This window comes from Myodes glareolus, chromosome 12 (genome assembly GCF_982192425.1).
Source record: "Myodes glareolus chromosome 12, mMyoGla1.1, whole genome shotgun sequence".
Classification (NCBI taxonomy): Eukaryota; Metazoa; Chordata; class Mammalia; order Rodentia; family Cricetidae; genus Myodes; species Myodes glareolus.
Window position 1 is genome coordinate 27,104,372 of NC_142037.1, and position 20,604 is coordinate 27,124,975.

The 20,604-nt window shown below is 42.1% G+C and overlaps 1 protein-coding gene across 2 annotated transcripts; it reads right to left on the reverse strand.

Annotated features, from left to right (window-relative positions):
* Positions 1–213: 213 nt before the first annotated feature.
* Positions 214–17,616, reverse strand: Spryd7 (SPRY domain containing 7). Of its 2 annotated transcripts, XM_048421945.3 has the most exons (5): positions 17,387–17,605; positions 12,857–12,973; positions 9,934–10,100; positions 4,402–4,504; positions 214–627 (listed from the first exon to the last, which is right to left on the reverse strand). In XM_048421945.3, the coding sequence occupies exons 1-5, from the start codon at positions 17,490–17,492 to the stop codon at positions 530–532; spliced, it is 591 nt and encodes a 196-aa protein (XP_048277902.1). In that variant the 5' UTR covers positions 17,493–17,605; the 3' UTR covers positions 214–529. The 2 variants fall into 2 exon arrangements, with proteins under 2 accessions (XP_048277902.1, XP_085554744.1); XM_085698618.2 differs by lacking the exon at positions 4,402–4,504 and having other exon boundaries at positions 17,387–17,616.
* Between the last annotated feature and the right edge of the window lie 2,988 nt (positions 17,617–20,604).

The window sequence follows — 20,604 nt, forward strand, 5'->3', positions numbered from 1 at the left end:
ATAGCAAAAGAAGCAGTTTAAGTTTTAAGAAAAGCAGTCCATGAACAGAGGAAATATAATAGCAAAACTAAGCTGCCAGGTATATAAGTTCCTGCCAGTTCAATTCATCAAAAAGGACAAGGAGACACAAAATTATTGGCTTACGGATGTGATGATTGAAGTTCAGAATGCAAAAAAAAAAAACCAAAAACAAACCACTCAATTACACATCACTGTCAAACAAATACTTTATATAAGAAAAATTCCCTTTAAATATTTATATACATGTTACCATGTAATACTGTTAACCAAACCCATGGTTTTTTAGTTTAAATAAGATTAAATAAGTGGCCTCAAATGTTGATTTCACAATGCCTAGATATTGCAAATCAAACTTCAGCATGGTATAATGAAGACACGGGTTCCTCAGACAACAGTAAGAAGGAGTGATTTTTCAGGATGAGTTCCCCTCTCTAGGTCAGGGAGAGCTTTATTAAGTGGCAAGCGCTGTGCGGTTGTGAAGAAGTGCCAGTTGTGAAAATAAACACATTCAGAAGATCTGCTGCTCAAATAATATTTTTTCAAAACCAGGTGGAGGAGTATGATAAAATTCACTGAACTGGCAATCCAGAATTGCACTGTCATCAACTAGAAGAGAGAAAAAGAAAGAAATTAAGTTAGAAGCACACTCAAACGCACACGAAGTTACACAACACACTGTTTTCAGGCAGGGATGTAACCCAGTGATAAAGTACCTGCTTAGCAACATTCCTGAGTTCCAGCACCACAAAACAATTTAATTATAAACTATTTTCTAATGTTATAATATTTTAATTTTAAAAATATTTTTATGTGCATGGGTATTGGCTTACATATATGTCTGTGTACCACTGTGTATGCCTGGTGCCCAAGGAAGCCAGAAGAAGGCACTGGATCATCCTGGAACTGGAGTTACAGATGGCTGTGAGTTTCCATTTAGATGCTGTTTGTTTGTTTTTGTTTTGCTTTTATTTTTTGAGACATGGTTTCTCTGTGAACCAGTCCTGGCTATCCTGCTGTCCTGGAACTCTGTAGACCAGGCCAGTCTCAAACTCACAGAGATCTCCCTGCCTCTGCCTCCTAAGTGCTGGAATTAAAGGCAGCACCTGGCTGGCTGACATACCATCTTAAATACAAACAATAATAATGATCTCTCAAAGTTATAAATATCAATAATCTGAAGTCTTTATTTGCCTGTTTTTCTCCATTTTATATGATAATGTATTACTTTATTTAAAATTTTTTACTTTATTTTATTATAATTATTTTCTTGTGGTTCAGCTGTCAAAATTCTTGCCTATAAATCTTTGGATCTGGGTCCATGTAAAACAGGAGTGGTGGCATACATACTTATAATCTCAGCACTGAGGAGGTGGAGGAAGCAAGATCATATGTTCAAAGTCACCCTCAGCTACAAACCTCAGCTGTCCTAAGTTAGGACAGCGAGGGCTACACAGAGAAACCCTGCCTAAATAAATAAGTAAATAAGTAAATAAGTAAGTAAATAAATAAATAAATAAATAAGAGTAGAGAATGAAAGCTGACTATTCTAGGATTAAGGATGAGAAAAGGTGCAGGACAAAGGGGGAGTTAGTTCTATTTTTACCTTAAGTAGCATCAGACTATTAAAATATCTAGTTTAACTGGATTTACTCCTCAACCTAAACCACAAAATTTTTTTACATAAAATAATTTGCTTCATGTGCACTTTATATTTTGAAAGATTTATTTTATTATTTTAAATTGTGTGTATACACACACATGCCCGTGCCTGTGGAGTCCAAAAGACAGTACCAGATCCCGTGACACTGCAGTTACAGGCAGTTGTGAGGCACCCAGTATAGTTGCTGGAAACATAACCTGTGTCCTCTACAAGAACAGCAAGCACTCTTAATAGCGGAGTCAATTCTCCAGCTTTGAATAATTTTATTTCATACACTTACCTATATTAATTACCTATTCATTTTTTTAATTTCTCAGGCTAACTTGTTTAAAATATTAAGCTACATTTAAATTTATTTAAATCAATAAAGAATTTTTTAAGCTTTCTCAATAATGAAAGAACACTAACCTACACTAAATTTAAAAACACAATTTTTGTTTTGTTTTACTGAGACAGGGTCTCTCTCTACATAGTCCTGGTTGTTCTGAAACTCATTATGTAGATAAGGCTGGCCTTGAGCTCAGACAGATCTTCCAGACTCTATCTCTCAAGTGCCAGGATTAAAGCTTAGGCCACCATGCCCAGTGGCACCCTTCTGTACTCAGTGGAACGCCATATTGTCTTTCCACAGGGCCATGGCTAACTTGGACAGATACAGAGATTAGAAAAGCCCTGTGAAAAGACAATATCAAACTCTCAAGCATTCCATTATCCTTAAGATGAGTCCCCCATCTCTCCGTGAGGAGCTACCAATAGTGAGTGAATGAATGAATGCTGAGGAAGGGGAAGGCATTCTTCAGAAGTGTTCCACAGGTAAGTTCTAACCCATATCCCATGCTATGTAAGCAACCCCAGTGAAACTCAATGGGTCACAACCGCAGCAGAACAAAAGACATGAAAGTACGAAGTGGACTTGTTGGGAAAAAGGGCTCGGTGGGAGGGGATAACAGAGGGTAATGGGGAGCAAAAATAATCAAATGCACATATATGTACGTGAAATTAACAAGGTATAAAAAGGAAGGAAAGCACACACTTTTTTGGCATTCAAAGATATAGAAGGCAAAATCACTGAACATGAGTTTTTAGGAGAAAAGACCACTGGGACACAATGAAAAACAAATCACCAGCTTCGGTCATCATTAAATATTTATCTTCATGACTGCACCCATTCTCACACACTAGCCTACCATTGTTATAAAAGGTTAATAATAGCTTTTATTATAACCCAAATATAAGAACTTACATAATTAAGGGAATATTTTAGACAGTAAACCACAGGTAGAAAAGTCATTTATTTATTGATCTGAAGTTGTCAAGAAAAGTAATAAAAGCAGAACAGAATGATAAAGACATTAGTTATGTTTTTTCAAAGAGACAGGGTTTCCCTATGTGTCTCTGGCTGGCCTGGAACTCAGAGACAGATCCATTTGCCTCTGTCTCCCAAGTGCTGAGATTAAAGGTGTAAGACACCTTGCCTGCCTGAAGACCTTAGATTTTAAAGATAAGTATAAAATACCTACTAACAAAATGATGTGTCTGACTTATTTCTCAAAATAACCCAAGGAAGGAAAGAAGTGCTGGGTAGAGGGAACCGATGGGTGATCAAGTACCTAGGGCTCATTATAATATTCCTTATACTTCTGTGAAAGTTTGAAATTTTGCATAATAAAAAATTGAAGGAATTAAGAGTCACGTACACTGACTGATTTTTAGGAACCAACTCATACAGAAATGATAGCACTTATACATACTCATAAATCAGAAGCAAAGCAGTTAATCAGAAACTATTCTAAGTCAAAATTTCTCTCAGAAGAGTGATAATGTTTGGTAATTTTATAAAGACAGCAAATGCTCAATTCACATAAAATTCCCTAGTTCCAAAATATCTGCTGTAATTTCATTTCCTGGTCATCAAATCTTCACTAGTAATTAGTAGAAAAAGCTTTGTAAATCTAGTGACGTTTGAACTTTCTAGAACATAAAGCTACACCATAAGGGGCTGGAGAGATGGCTCAGTGGTTAAGAGCACTGGCTGCTCTTCCAAAGAACCACAGGGTTCATTCAGTTCCCAACACCCAACTGGCAGCTCACAGCCATCTGTAACTCCAATTCTTCTGGCGTCCTCCAGCACGAGGCACACACATGGTGCACAGACACACACTCAGTCAAAACACAGATCACATAAAATTAAAAACAAACAAACAAATGATATAATAAAAGGGGACATGGTTGTGGGTAGTTAACTACCACTATATTTAACAAACTTTTTAATATATAGGGAATAAAGCTGGGTGGTGGTATACACCTTTAATCTCAGCATTTGGGAGGCAAAGGCAGATAGATCTCTGTGAGTTTGAGGCCAGTCTGGTCTACAGAGTGAATTCCTGCATGGGCTGTTGCACAGAGAAACCCTGTCTTGAAAAACAAAATAAAACAAACAAGATATATGTATATATATACACACACACACATATATATATACATACACACACATATATATACATATACACATATACATGATGTGCCTGTATAAGTATATATGTATGGAGTAAATATTATCTTTAATTCTACAGAAATAATGTGATGGCCTGAGTACATTCCACATGAAATGTCCTTATTAGCAACTTGTTCAGACTTCTGAATGATAACTACAAAATTAACATAAAGCCAAATAACAGGTAACATATACCGACCAATAGATTAGTAACATATTAGCTTACCATACACAACTGGATACACTGTTCCTCGTATACCTGATGCTGGACAATGCATGTTTTTCCCATTCAAATACACATTTAATTCTACATGGTCATATGTAATACCCTATGAAGGAAAAAAAATTAAAGGATAAAGATATAAACGTTGCACAGAAACCCGAGTAAGCTAAAGCACCAACCGAGAGGCATGCACACAGAAACAAGTGTGGGTCACAGGAGCTTTTACCAGGGCTGACAATCTGGCAGACAACTGTAACTAAAATATTACTAGTGGATATTGGGGAGGGAGGCTTACAATGCAAAATTCCAATTAGAGATAAAACAAACATAAGAGTTTAAATTATAGTATTATATTTGCATAACCTAGGTTTTATTATTTAAATAGTAAGAATAAACCCATATGCCATGAAGACTATTTTAAATTCATAAAGAAAACCCTTGTCTTTCTCTAGAATTTTATCTGATGGAAAACACTGTTCCCCATTAGGGACTACCTGCCAATCTTTTCAAACTATGACAAGATGAAATAATACATGTTATTTATTTTTTAAACTTTAATCAATTTTAACTTAAAAATATTTTTTATTATTTTTGTTTCTGGTTATTGAATCCCCTGGGGCTGGAGTCAGAGGCAACTGTAAGCCACCCAACGTAGGCACTAGGAACTGAATCACGTTTCTAGAAGAGCAAGTGCCCTTACCCACAAAGACCTCCCAGACAAGCTGTTTCTAAGAAATCATGTATTTCTATCTTTTTACTCTGGTCTCAAGGTAAAATCAATATGTACAATTCAATATGAATGATGATGGGTATCCAGTTAAAAAGAACAGTTTAAAAGACTTTAAACACCAGGATAAAGGGCACTGCTGTACATACTGGTGACAGTTACAGAGTGACATTACGTGTGTTGATAAGGTGCTGGAGGTCACTTGAGACAGCTGCACTGTGAGGCACTGGCCGGGCATTTCACACTTAGTCATTCAGTGCTCACAAGATAGTGAGATCCATGTAAGAGATGGAGCAGCTGAAGTGCAGTTACCTGGGGCTGCACAGCTAGGAAGTGGGAGAACTGAGATTTGACACGAGGTTGGCTTCAGGACACTCTTATTCACCATGCCAAATACTACTTTTCTTTAAAACTTTGTACGTTTTGGAATCCCTAGTCAGAAATATGAAATGCTCCCAAACCTGAAACCTTCTGAGTCCTAAGACTACACTATTATACAACACATGGAAAATTTCAAAACTGATCTCATGTGATGGATCACAGTCAAAATAAGGGCATATAAAAATACTGTGCAAATCAGGCCACCAAAATGGCTCAGCAGGGGAAATGTACTTGCCACAGAATCTGAATCTGATCTTGGACCCAAATGGTAAAAGGAGAGAACTCCTACAAGTTGCCCTGTGACGGCCACCAGCTCCATGTGACGTGCTAGCAGCCCCATAATACAATGTAAATAAAGTTCGAAAAACCTTACAGCAGCTGAGCATGGTGGGCACACCTTTAATCCCAGCACTTGGGAGGCAGAAGCAGCTGAATCTGAGTTCCAGGGCAGTCAGGGCTATGTATTGAGATCCTGTCTCTAAATAAATAAATAAATAAACAAAACAAACAAAAAAAAAAAACCCTGCCTTACACTGCAGAGATGCTCAGTGGTCATACTAGCTGCTCTTGCAGAGGACTGGGTTTAGTTCCTAGCACCCATGCTAGCAACTTTAAGGGTCCAGGGGATCTGTCACCCTCTTCTGGCCTCCACGGGTACCAGGCATATACATGTGCACATGCATGCAGGAAAAACACCCAGACACATAGTAAAACAAAACAAAATATATAGTACAAATTATCTCTCAGCTGAGTATACATGGGTTCCATGCTTACCCTTCCTTTGGTCCTGCTATATCAAGAACTCTGTGTATATATAAAAATCCCAACATCAAACAAAACCCTGGAGTTGGACCTCTAGTCCCAAGCATTCCAGATAAGGCATATTGAACCTATAGTTACTAGCTAGTGGCAACACTGAATCTCTTTGTCTTGAAAAATTAAGAATAGAAACACCATGGTCTGGGGAGGCAGCCTAGTGTATGTGAGACCTGAGGTTTAAGACCCAACCCAACAACAGCCACATTTTAAAAAATAAGCATAAATAGAGGCCAGAGAGCTCTTCCAACTGATAAACCACAAAACAAACAAACAAACAAACAAAACAAGGAGCAGATTGCTTTTGTGGACTTCTGGATAAGTTGGTACGGAACAACTATAAAGATGGAGTGACTCATGCTTTCTAGGACAATGATTTCATAGATGCATACCTAGTCTTAACTCCCTTCCTTTCCAGGTAAGGCAGAAAGGTTCGGGAGAGTCAGTGTGGTGAGGGCTATAAGATTACTCCAAGTTTAGCAACGCTAGAGTTAAACAATGGTGTTAGAGCCGGGAACGTAGCTCAGCTGGCAGAGAGCTTTCCAGTCTGTCCAAAGCTCAAAGTTTGATGCCCAGCACCACCAAAACTGGGTGTGGTAGTGAATGCCTGCAAGTCTAGAACTTGGGGTAAGGCGGTCTCTCAGAAGCTAAAAGCCGTCTTATGTGGCTACTTAGCAAGTTTGTGGCCAACTTGGGCTACACAAGACCTTCTCTCAATAAACACACAAATATACAACAAATGACTGATTTCAGGCAGATTCTCACCCAATTGCTGTGGCTGGCCTGGAACTCCCTACACAGAGCTCAGGTTGGCCTGGGATTTGAGGCAGATCTTATATCTGCCCCTCCAGTGCTGTGGTTGCAGATGTGAGCCATCAATTCTACCTTAAACTATGACTTAGCTACAGCTTCTGTTTCATTTTAGTTTAAAAACACTGAAAATGGATTTGTCAATTTTTTTGTCAAGAGGTCTATTCTCGTTTTCAAGAAAATCAAAACATAATTACATTAAAAAAAGGAATTATGTGATCCTCTTTATGGGACTGTAGTTCAGGCACCCTTCACCACCTTGTGGCACCAAAATCTACTGCAAGTTAAGTTATAAACCAGGCAACTATCAGATAACAAAACTCAGAAAATTGAGGAGGATGTAAGAATCTCTACTCCCTACAGCCAAGTTCAGTTAAAGTATTGTTCAAACCTGGTCTTTTTCTTATATGACATCAAAACCAAATTTGAGTCTGTCACAGTTGTCCCATAAACCCCAAGAATAGTTTCCTGTCTTACAATAGCTCCTTCTGCTGCCACTGTTGACAGCTTTGAACAGCTCATCTGCAAGTGTTCTGATCAGGACGATGGAATGGTCAGCTTTCTTGATTCTGCATATACTTAATGTTTTAGGTCTTTTTTTTTTTTTTAAATCAGAATGGGCATGAAAACTCAGTCTAATAACAATGTTGTCAGACTACCAGTGGCATTCTTAGATCTGTTCATTTGTTGTATCAGTCATCTCAATGAATAAGATGGGACAGAAAGGCAAAATATACATCAATTCAGTATCACAAGGAAGAAAACGCTTCAATTTCATCTTTTATTATAACTACTTTGACAGCCTCAACTTGACAGCAAAATTCTCTTTTAAGAAATAATCAGTTAGCTGGGCATGGCGGCACATTTCTCTGATGTGTGTCAGCACTCAGAAGGCAGAGAGGCAGGCGGACTTCTATGATTTCTAGGCTAGCCTGGTCCACACAATGAGTTTCAGGCCAGTTAGGTAGGACTGCCTAGTGAGACACTACCCCAAAAAATTATTTCTATGATGCGCCATATTATGGATATCTGCTAATGACCTAATATACAAAATCAACTAGTCTTAAGAAGTTTGCTTTTCATTGGTCTGATGAACACCATGACCAAAGGCAACCTGAGGAGGAAAGGGCTTATTTCATTTTACAGCTTCTACTCCACCATGACGGGAGTCAGGGGAGGAAGGGGCAGCAGGCATAGAAGTAGAGGTATGGAGGGGTGCTGCTTACTGGCTTGCTTCCCACGGCTCATTCAGCTTGCATTGCATACGATACATGACCCAGGAACACATGTGTTGGAGCACCACCACCACACTGCCTCAACTGACGCTTCCTCTTCCCAGATGATCCAGGTTTGTGCCACATTGACAAAACAACAAAAAACTAACCAGCATACAACTACTTTTAAAAAAAGACAAGTAGATTTTATGATAACTCATGCCTTTTTTTTTTCTTTAGCAGGTAACCTTTTTTCTCTTTTGAGACAGGATCTTGCTATATAAGCCAGGCTGTTCTGAAACTTCCTAAAACTACTCGCACCAACAACAACCAAAACTGAAACAAACAAACAAAAAAAAAAAAACCTCTATAAGCAAGCTTTGAGACTGTATTTTGGACAAGGTTGTACCCTGATTGTCCTGGAACTCACTACATAGAGTGGGCTGCCCTCAAACTCATAGAGATGCCCCTGACTCTGCCTCCTGAGTGCTGGGATTAAAGGGATGTGTCACCATGTTCTGTTCTAAACTTTGGGATTTTTGAATGCAGTTCTTTGAAAGGTTCTAAAAGTAGAGGCATTTAGCAAGATAAATTTAATGAAAACATTTAATTAGGTTGGCTAACATTTTCAGAGGTTTAATCCATTATCATCATGGTGCGACATGGTGGTGTGCAGGCAGACATAGTACTGGAGCTGAGAGTCCTGCATCTAGACCCAAAGGCAACAAGAAGCTGTCTGAGACACTGGGCGTGACACCTCAAAGCCTGCCTCCACAGTGACACACTTCCTGCAACAAGATCACACCTACTCCAACAAAGCTACATCTCCTAATAGTGCCACTCCTATGAGCTTATGGGGCAATAACATTCAAACTAACACAGTTCCTAACTTTAATAAACGTGAAATACTTTGAGAGACCTCTGGCCTTAAAAATACCTAACATAACTGGGCAGTGGTGGGGAGGCGTACACCTTTAATCCCAGCACTCAGGAGGCAGAAGCAGGTGGATCTCTATGAGTTTGAGACCAGCCTGATCTACAGAGTGAGTTCCAGGACAGACTCCAGAGCTACACAGAGAAACTCTGTGATGGCGCACACTCTTAGTCCCGGCACTTGGGAGGCAGAGACAGGCAGAAACCAGTGAGTTCGAGGCCAGTCTGTCTACAAAGCAAGTTCTAGGACAGCTAAGACTGTTACACAGAGAAAACCTGTCTCCAACCTACACCCCCACCCCCAAAAAACCCCTAACATTCTGTAATATGATCAGAAAAACTTTTACAATTATGTGCCAAGGTTTGCGACAGGAGGATACTGTTTAGCAGCCAATCTGTAAATGATCCTGCTACATCGAAGTACAGGGTCAGTAACCCTCATGTCCTGGTGTGCAAGCGCTTCCAGCAAGGACAGGACAGTGAAGTGAGGTAGTGGTGTTTGGCAAGAGATCCATCTGGAAATGGCACTACCTCACTAGATCCAAACACAGGGCTTTGAAATAAAAAGTACAACCTGCCAGGTAAAACCATTCTGGTCAAAACAGCTCGAGTTTAGTCATTCACAGTGGACAGGACCGTGACCAGGAGACTCACCACTACATCGCCCTCCTGAGGAAGGCTGTTGGCTGGCAGCCTGCTCTTCTCTTCGTTGTTGTGGTACAGGGCTCCATCGTTTCTCATCACCAGACTATGCATGTCTCGGCCGAGAGGAATCTGGTTCAAGTTTACTTTCTGAGTTGCAACACCTATGCCCCAGATTCCTAAAATATAAGTCAGATACATCACAAATCTGAAGAACACAAACACTGAAGTTATTTCAAAAGCGAATAGCAACTCTTTTACTCCCCGCTGTCCTCACTTCCAGTCAGATCTCACTTCTGTAGCTCTGGGAGGCTAGAACTTGGAGCTCACTACCTGTACTGACTGAGTTGGCCTTGAATTCAGAGAACTACCTGGCTTGGCTCCCTGAGTGCTGGAATTAGGAGAATGCCCTTAAGTAATTAAGGGTATATCCTTGTTTGTTTGTTTGTTTTTTGTAAAACAAACCTTTTAAAAAGCAGATTGCAGGGCCAGCCTGATGGCTCAGCAGATAAAATGATAAGCCTGAAAACCTAACTTTATCCTCAGAACCCAAGTGAAAGTGGAAGGAAAGACTCATGGGTTCTACAAAGCTGAACTCTGATTTTCACACCCGCCCACCAGAATCATACACACACAATAATAACAAAGTATACAATGTCCTTCATAGGTAAACTAGGAGGCTAAGAGTTGTACTGCTTAGGTTTAAACAATCACAGCTATGTTATCTTGGGTCTCTGTTTCCTCATCTGTTGGCTCTAATAGTACTTACAAGGTATGGTGGTTGGAATGAGAAGGACCCCCACAGGCTCATATATTTGAATGCTGGTCTGCAGTTGGTAGATTGTTTAGGCAGGTTTAGAAGGCCTGGAATGTGATGTTGTTGGAGGAGGTGTCACTGGGGAGCAGGCTTTGAGGTTTCAAAAGCCCACACCAGGCCTAGTCTTTCTCTGCCTTTGCCTCCTGCCTGATAAGATGTAAGCTCTCAGCTACTGCCCCAGTGCCTGCCTGCCTGCCTGTCACCATGCTCCACTCTGAAACTGTAAGTCCCCAACTAACTATCTATTTTATAAGTCACCTTGGGCATAGTGTCTCTCCACAGCAATAGAAGAGTAGCTAGAACACAAGGTAAAGAAAAGACACAGGACTACCCAAACACAGCACTTAGGATAGGTTACATGGTTTTTGTTTTTGTTTTTTTTTTTTAATGAGCAAGTAAAGCTCATGCTCAATATTTTACAAATGCTAGTTATTACCATTACTATTTTCTCTTATTTTTTTTAAAGCATTGTAGGGGTGGGAGTACAGCAGCTCTGTGGTAGTCTTGGCCTTGGACTCAATTCCCAGCAAAACATGCTCTTATATTTTTTCTCTCTCTCCTCTCTCTGCTGTTTCTGAGAAACGGCAGGTTACTGTCTTTAGTTATATTTATAATGAGTGACAAGTACACATGCTATAAACAATAACACAAAGGTTGAACATGAAGAAGAGACAAAATAATTTTCCCAATACTGGGAATCTAAATCCAGCACCTCACATACGCTAGGTAAGCGCTCTACCACCAGACTGTATCCCCAGAAGCAGGTATTCTCTTCTCCAGCCAAACAAAATATCTGGTGTCCTGGACTTTTTCACAAGCTGCTACCTTTCAGTTTTCATTAAAAAAGAAAAAATTCAGAAGAAACACGTGGAAGGAGTTTTGAATTCAATGCTGTTAATACTTTCTAGATTGCCTGAATCCATCAGAAAGTTGCACACATGTCTGGATTTGACTATCTTGATATCAGAAACACGTAGACCTATGAATAGTTCTCCCCAAAGAGACAACTATGAGAATGGCAGCAGGTGACAATATTTTCATGACATTTGCAGGCAGGGCTCTGCAGTCTCCTTACTCCAACAGAACCGTGTACAGGATTACTAGCACTCCAAAACCCATCTGTCCTCGGGATGGCACTGTGGAGAGTGTCCCTGACAGAAAAATCCACATCTAATTTTTTACTAGGTTTAAGGCTCAAACACCATTTACTTCTTTTGAGAAGAAAATATATATTTGGGAAGACAACAGTAATTAGGACAGTCCACAACCAGTGAGGTATCTTACAATATAGCACAGTGGACAGACTTGGATTTATGCCATTCACTTAAAGCAAAACAAAATGAAAAACTCAAACCAAACAGTACGAAACTACTTTAAGAAACCAGCTCCAGAAGCGCCGTGCTGTCCAGGGAACAGACTCTGTTATCCCATTATAGCCTTCTTACTCTGCACTTACCTCACCCATGAAGACTTCCCGGTTTTTACTAAAAACAAAACCACCAGCTCCCCATATGTACTACTGCTACAGTTATGATCCTAACAGTCATACAGGCTTGCCATACAATTCAAGAAACTCCATAAGACTGCAAAAGAGAAGTCTATGGTTTAGATGTGAGGTGTCCCTCCCAATGAACACATAGATCCCTGCTGGTGAGGGGTTAATCCCTTGGCACTATCAGAAGGTGGGCAGTGGGGCTTGTTTGGGAGGAGGACGCTCTTGTTTGGGAGCACACTCTGCAGAGTAAGTCTTGTACCCGCCAATTTCGTGACATTACTGTTTCCAAGCTCTCATGGAGCGGGCAACTCCGCAGCCTTCCCCCAGGATCTTCTGTCTCCCTATGACTGGGAACAACAGAGCCAGTGACCATGAACCTCAGAAATGAAGAACGAAATAAATCTTCCTCATTAAGCTATTTCCTGGGGTAGGGTGTTGCAAAGTTACAACTTAGCAAACTGGCTAATTTAACCTACCTCACAAGAGGGAAGACTTAGGCCCTGTATATAAGAGTGGGACTTTTTTCTTAACCTTCTCTTGGATTTTTTTCATAACCAAAATTATTTTTAATATTCAAAATAACTGACTTTTAATACTTAAGTACAACTATAAATCATACTAACCAGTGGACTGGATTTTGAACTCAAAGTAGCTTTTGTTCTGATGTAAAGGTGCACTGGCTAAACAACCTCCGGTGCCACAGATTCTTCTTCCATTTTTCACAATGACAACATCTGTTCCTAAACAAAACACAGATAACAACCACGGTTAATATGTGTACTGTGTGTGTAAAAGAGGGGTTGGGGGTGGGGAGAGGGAGGTAAGTACACAGGTGTGGTTACTGAAGGTAACCAAGCGTCCACCTCCATAGCTTCCCACCCTACTTTTGGAGATGGAACCTGGAGGTCACCAATTGGTTAGACTGCTGACCAATGAGTCCTTGGACCCTCTTGTTTTGGCCTATCAGTGCCTCAATTACAGGCATGTACTGTCATGCCCAGCTTTCTGTGTGGGTGCTGGGGAGTCCTAACACAGCAAGCGTTTTATGTACATGAAGCCTTTGCCCCAGGCCCTGTTCATTAATTCAGTCAACAACAACAAACCAGGAATATTATAAGTCCTTTCAAATATGGCGAATATTGATAAATTATTTTAAATACTTAATTTTCCACTTTTTGAGAGACTGATTATATACACTATTCATTTATAGCAACGAGTCTTTTTCAATTAAGTTGTTCCAAATAAACTAAATTATGCTGATACTTAAATTATTTGTAAGGGGTCAGTGAGATAGCTTATGCCACCAAGCCTGATGACCACCTGAGTTTGATCTCGGGAAGGTGTCCTCGGATTTCAAATACAAGTCATGGCATGTATGCACCCCCATAGATGCACACAAAATAAATAAAATGTGAAACATTTATAAGCAAAAGGAAACTAACTCCTTTAATTTTTAACCAATAAACAGACAATTTAACAATTTTCATTTAAGCTGAGTCAAAAACACTTATATTGGTACAATTTTCAATCCTAACCAAATGAATTAAGACAATCTATTATTACAAGACAACTGAAGGTCTACTTGACAGCAGCCATTAGCCGCCAGTCTGATACTGGCTATGCTCACACTGGAGTGGTCGAGTGTGAGCAGAGTGAGTGCATCTATGACGGAAGGGACAGCTTCGGAAGGACTTAGTTTCAGGATCTTAACATAGTCACTAAAAGAGCTTCTGTTAGGCACATGGCAAAAACGTAAGTGTGCTTTGTTTGTTTTGGGACAGGGTCTCTGTATTGCCTGTACCAGCCTCAGACTTTTGACTACCCTTCCTCGCTCTCCTGAATGGGATTACAGATGTGTACCACAATGCCCCACTATAAATAAGATCTTACCATCATTAACTACACTTTATTTTCAGAGAAAATGTTAGTTTCATCTCAAACAACTTCATAGATGACAGCAAGAAAAATACTGCTTTTGAAATGTGAACTTACTAGTACTTTGGTTCTGAATTTTAGCTTAGGAAAGCAAGACTATCAGCGATCATGAAGAGCCAGCACAATTCCTATATGTAAGATAAATCCTTTAACATTAATACACGTGGCCATTGTATCTCCTCACCTGTAATAAAGTCATACGCCAAGCGGATACAAATATTAGGACTAGGTGGCACTCCTCCAGAAGGGGCTAATAAAGCTAGACAATAGTAATAAAAGGCTGAGTTCCTACTTAACAACAATCTAAACTGGTCCTTCTAAGATCAGACACTGTTAAGGTTAAGTACTTTTTAAAAATTTGTTTAATTAAAAATTTTAAGTGCTGACACCTGCCACAAAGCCTGAGGAGACCCGAGTTCGAACCCTGGAACACACTTGGTAGGAGAAAGCTAACTCCTTTAAGTAGTACTTTGACCTCCATGTACACACGTACACACACACACACACACACACACAGAGTTTATAAAATGTTAAAACCCAGTTCTGAGCTGGAGAGATGACTCAGCAGTTTTAGGCACATGCCACCAAGTCTAACAATCTTCCATGTGTTGGGAGGACAGTACACTTTCAACCCACAGAGAAGGAAGACAGGCAGGAACCTGGAGGCAGAAACTGAAGCAGAGGCCTTGGAGGAGCTCTGCTTACTGGCCTGCTCTCCTACCAGTTTGCTCAACCTGCTTTCTTTTGCAACTTGGGGCAACCTGCCCAGGGCTGATAGCACCCTGCCATGGGCTGGGTCTATTCACAACAATCACTGGTCAAGGAAAAAAAAAAAAAAAAAGGAAAAAAAAAAAAGCCCAACAATTTGCCTACAAGCAATCTGGATGGAGGCATTTTTTAAGCTGAAGGTCTTTAGCTTGTCCCAAGTAACTTTAGCTTGTCTCAAATTGCCAAGATAAGTAACAACAATAACAAAACAGAACCAGAATAAATACCATCCCTTTCAAAATAGGTACCTTGAAAGGCTTGTTTTTCTAAAGGACTAATTTACAATTAAAAGAACCAATGAAAATATTTACAAAACTCCAAAATGGCCTTAAGTAATGCAACATCATTGTTTGTATAGTTTCCAAAAAAAAAAACCAAACAAAAAAAAAAAAACAAAAACCAAACAGGTGGGGAGGCCTCAGGAGGCAAAGGCAGCAGATCTCTGTGAGTATAAAGCCAGCCTGGTCTACAAGAGTTAGTTCTAGGACAGGCTCCAAAGCCACAGAGAAACCCTGTCTTGATAAAAACAAAATTAAAATTAAAAAAAAAGGCAAGCAAGCTGGACACAGTGGTACACACTGGCAGTCATAGGCAGTCATAGGTACGTGGAATGTGGAAGGCTGAGCTGGCAGGGTGGCTCTAGCCCAGGAACTGGAAACAACTTGAGCAATGTAGACTGCCCCCTTTAACAACAAAACAGCAGCAGCAACAACAACAACAAAACCAACCAAACAAACAAAAAGGAAAACAAGCTTGAAACAAACAAAAGCCCAAATATATTCTTTAGGTTATATAACTTCTCCATATCCAAATGCACACAGTATGTTTCTCATCTTTCCGACTTACGAGAAACTCATGCTTGAAGTATTCTTCTAGCTCAACACTTCTCTTTCTTTTCATTGAGGTTCTCATAGCAAGCTTTTCTGGGTTTGAAGAATTTGAATTTACTGGGAAGACAAGAAAAGACTTCCATGGAAGGAAAGAAATTGAAAGCTGGTATCACCGTACTACAATCAGCACCTGAGGGTGCTAGATAGCCCTGGAGACGGAACAGCAAGCTGATATAACGCATTAGTTAGTTCTTCCTAAAGAAGACGGAGACCAGAGATGAGGAAAGTTCTACAGAATAGACCGCAGGGCAGGGGCTCGAAAGTCCACTATAGTGTTCTACTGTTATCACAAAACAGTATCTCATCACCACCTTTGCTCAGTGAGTGGGGAAATCAACTAGAAATGCTTCCTGAAAGAAAATACAAGATCTGAACATTCACCATCTATATAGGGATGGGTAAGAAAGAATTCAACAGAGCAGTGAATCCCAGCGTTTGGGAGGCAGAGGCAGGTGGACCTCCGTGAGTTCAAGGCCAACCTGGTCTACAGGTCGAGTTCCAGGACAGCCAAGACTACAAGAGACACCATCTGGAAAATAGATGATCTGGAAAACAAACAGGAATTAAAGGTATTTATTAAAGTACTGAGATTCTGTACTATGCTGGAGACTTTAAGAATTAAAGTACTGTAAATTCGCAATGGTATTGTACAACATACTAAACAATGACTGCATGTAGTATTGCGAAAGAAAATAGCATGGGCAATGTTTCCAGAATTGTGGATTATCTTGGCAGAAGAGAGTTTTGCTATATGTATTAAGAATGTATGTGTTATTCAAATATACTGTCCTTTAGACAATGAGGTATTTGGGGAAATTAAAAGTGCATTAGTGTATTGTAATAACACACACACACACACACACACACACACACACAAGACAGTACTCTAACTGAAATAATTATACCGGGAAATCTCTCCTGCCTGGACAATATTCTAGAAGCTTGGAAATATATGGGGGGGGGATCTAAAAAGTGAGGTAATGGTGTGTGGGAAAAGATGCTACAGAGAGGGAGAGGAATGCTGGATGAGAAACTATTAAGTCATTGGGAACTGGAAAGAAAAAAACCGTGAATGAGAAGAAGCAAGGCGCTGTTCTATTTTGCAATCGCTTGATCCGATGGCAAGAGGAGAGTCAGATGAAATTACAGCGATCCCAACAGTGACTAAGGAGTCCAGTCATGGAGATTTTAGTGGGAGTGGTATGTTAGGACCTGAGGTGCTACTCCTGCCTCCTGCAACCGGCCTTGTTGGGGCTTCAGGAAGTGAGGCACAGAACAAGCTTAAGCCTGTAAGTGATAGTGCTGAAGAAAGGATTCTGCAAACGCTGGGTGACACACGACACCCGGGCACGGATGGCGGGCGCCCCCGCGTTCCTCACCTGGGAGCACCTGACTGCTCAGGAGATGGAGTGCACCTCCCTCGGACGCGGGCACGGTCCCGGGCCCAGTGGCCGCAGCCAGCCAGGCCACAGGCTGTCCAGGCGGCGGCGTGGTCACGTGGTCCCCGCCCCCCTGCCCTCCGCCCCCGCGGGCCGTTGGGTCCAGTCGAGAGGCCCTTACCCATGTGCTGCGTGTCCAGCTGTACGGCCGGCATCTCCTTGAGAGGAATGTGGCCTGTCCCGCCGTCCCTGCAGCAGCGCAGGCAGCACCACGCCGACGAGGCCATGGCGCAGCTACACAGCCCCGCCGCTCCGCCCGCGCCCGACTGTTTCTGGGTCGCGGGAGCTTCGCAGCCCGCGCAGCTAAGCCTCGGCGGGGAGGCGAAGCCGAGGTTTAGGCAAGGCCCCCAGCCAAGAAGCGAGGACCGCCCGGCAAGGAGGGGCGGGGCGGGGCCGGGAGGTGGGCGGGGCCAGATGCCGACCGGCTGAGGGAGGGCGTGGCGGGCGGGCAGGGCGGTGTCGGGAACTGAACAGAGCCACTGGCCTGACGGACGGGGGAGGGCGGGGCCAGTGGCCTGACGGACGGGGGAGGGCGGGGCTAGTGGCCTGACGGATGGAAGAGAGTGGGGGCTGCAGTATTTCCCGAGGTGGGCGGGGCCAGGGGCTTGAAGGACTTGGGCGGGTAGGCGGGGCGTCGTGCGCCTGCGTGCTGAGGCGTCATTCCCCCGCCCTCCTCCGCGGCCTCGCCCCGGGTCACGCTAACAGGTGAGTGGAGGAGCGTCATTCCGGTTCTCCGGGCTCACAGGCTGTGGTTCTCTCGGTTTGTTTTTTAGAAGGTCCCTTGCTGTGCTGCCCAGGTTCTGGAACTCGTGCTGACGCTGCGTTCCGTACTGTTAGCTGCCCGGGGTGTGTTTGTGTGGTGTGTGGGTGTGTGCGGTATGTGTCCCCGCAGTGTGTGTGTGTGTGTGTGTGTGTGTGTGAGATGTGTGTCCCAACAGTGTATGTGTGTGTGTGTGATGTCTGTCCCTGCAGTGTGTGTATGTGTGTGTGTTGTGTGATGTATGGCTCCGCAGTGTGTGTGTGGTGTGTGTGGTGTGGCGTGTGTCCCCGCAGTGACTTTCTAGGGCGGGCAGACGGTAGCAGATCTGCCTGGGGAAGGAGCTGATGAAACGCCCGGGAGTCTTCCCCACGGAGCACTCGGACTCCCGCACCCTGCGTCCTGACCCGCGCACACCGCCTGTGCACTGCTCTGTGGACGTGCAGCAGGGCTGGCTCTTCGTTGGCGTCGACCACAATCCGTGCAGAGGCGCTCATCGCTGGTCTTGTGACTGCGAACTCGCCGACCGCCACCCTTGTAAAGGGACCACAGAGGCGGGAGACGGGACCGGAGGACGACTTTTGAAAAAGTCTTTACTGTGTACGCATGCGCATGATGTGTGCGTGCGTTCAGGTGCTCTCCACCCACGGCGAGGTCAGAGGACAACTTTTGGGAATAGGCTTTCTTTTCCCACCCTGGGGATCCGGGGATCGAATTCAGGCCTTCAGACTTGTTCGGGCAAGTGGCAGAGCCTTCTCGCCGGCCTCTGGTAGGCCGCTTCCGTGCTCAGCTCTGAGGGTCACTGGAACTGCGAAAGGAATCCAGGGAGGCACTAGGAGTTCTTCCTAAGGTTTGCTGCTTCCTGACACCACATAGAAGGCCCCGGTGGTCTCTTGTCATCTCCCTCATCACTTAGATCATTACCCTTCAGGCACCATCTGATGTGCAACAGAATCTGGCTCAAACTTCTCTTCCAAAATAACATTTCCACCCGAAAGTTTTCCCGGGGTTCATCAAATCCTGGGAAACTAAACAGAAATTCCCATTTGTTTGTTTGTTTATTGGTTTTTCGAGACAGGGTTTCTCTGTGTAACAGCTATGGCTGTCTCTGGAACTCACTCCGTAGGCCAGGCTGGCCTTGAACTCACAGAGATCCCCCCCTAATCCGCCTTTCTCCAGAGTCCACTGTGATTAAAGATGTGTGCCACCACCACCCAGTAAATTCCCGAGTCTTAAGTAAAAGTTTCCCATATCTAACTTTTAGTCACCTGAGTATAAATATCCTTTATGGAGATTATTATTCATAGAATGAGGGAAATTTTCGGGCTTTGTTCTGTTTTCTATTTATAAAAAATATTTTTATTATAATACTAAGGAAAATATCCAAGGCTTTAGTTACTGCAGAATTAATATCCAGAGTAATTGCTAAAATGACTGAGGGCCACCCCTGCCTTTGTACTTTTGAAGTACTCTCTTGGTAATCCCCACACACAACACACACAAACACATATATGTGACAGGATCCTTCCAGATTTCCATGCAGATATTGTCCCCACTTTATGGGTGAAGAAATAGAAATTTCACAAGGGTAAAAAATAATACAAAGTAGGATTCAAAACCCAGGGATCTGACTCCAAGCCTGTATTGACTTTGCCAGATCTTGTTGCCTCTGGAATTCTGAAGTTTGAACATACAATTCAAGTTACAACCCTCTGAAAATGTCCAGCTTAAAATGCAGATTTGCTCCTCATTTTTTGTGTGTTTTATTAGTCTCCAATTTAGCTAATCTGCTATAACTTATGTGTAAAGAATAAAGTTTTTTTATAAATTAAACCTGTTGCTTAGAAATGTTATTAAAAGCAGTACATGTATTAGGTTTGTAATCATCTGCCACATCTTCAATTAAAGACTGTTAAATGGTTGTGACTAGGCCACTAACATAGAGAGGCAGAAATCCCATAGTCTTTCCTGGTTGGAAAAGGAGTTTGCCAGGGCCCTGCCCAACACACTTTGTCCTCACTATCGAAACCGGTGCACTCAGCAGAATTCAGCAAGCAGAACCGGTAAGCACCAGGAGCGGATTTTCCAGTCTTGGCAAATGATGGTGATGAGCTCATAGACTTCCTTACAGCTGGCTTCTAGTCTTCTTACTTTCAAAGGTGTTACCAGTTCTTTTTGAAAATTGAGTATTTTGACAGTCTGCACCATCACTTCAAATAATAATCACAGATAAAACCTACAAAAGTTTTTCAGCAGTTAGAGAGTTGTTTATCTAAGTCGAAACAGTAACAAAGAATGACAGCCAGGCAGAAAATCCTGTCTCCAAACAGGTGAACTGATAGGATAATAATATCAGCATGTGGCCAGCAGCCGAATTTAAACATGCTCGGGGGTTTTCTCTGATGGTTTCATAGAAGGCTGACATCTGTTGAGTTTCACACTCTGCACTGGGTCGTACAATGTTTTCTTCATTTATCAGATTTTAACTCTTTAGACGTATCCAAACCATGCATTATGAATAGTAACAAAAAAGCCCACCTCCTGTATGCTAGCATGCTGCTGATGACTGTGACCCACTCACA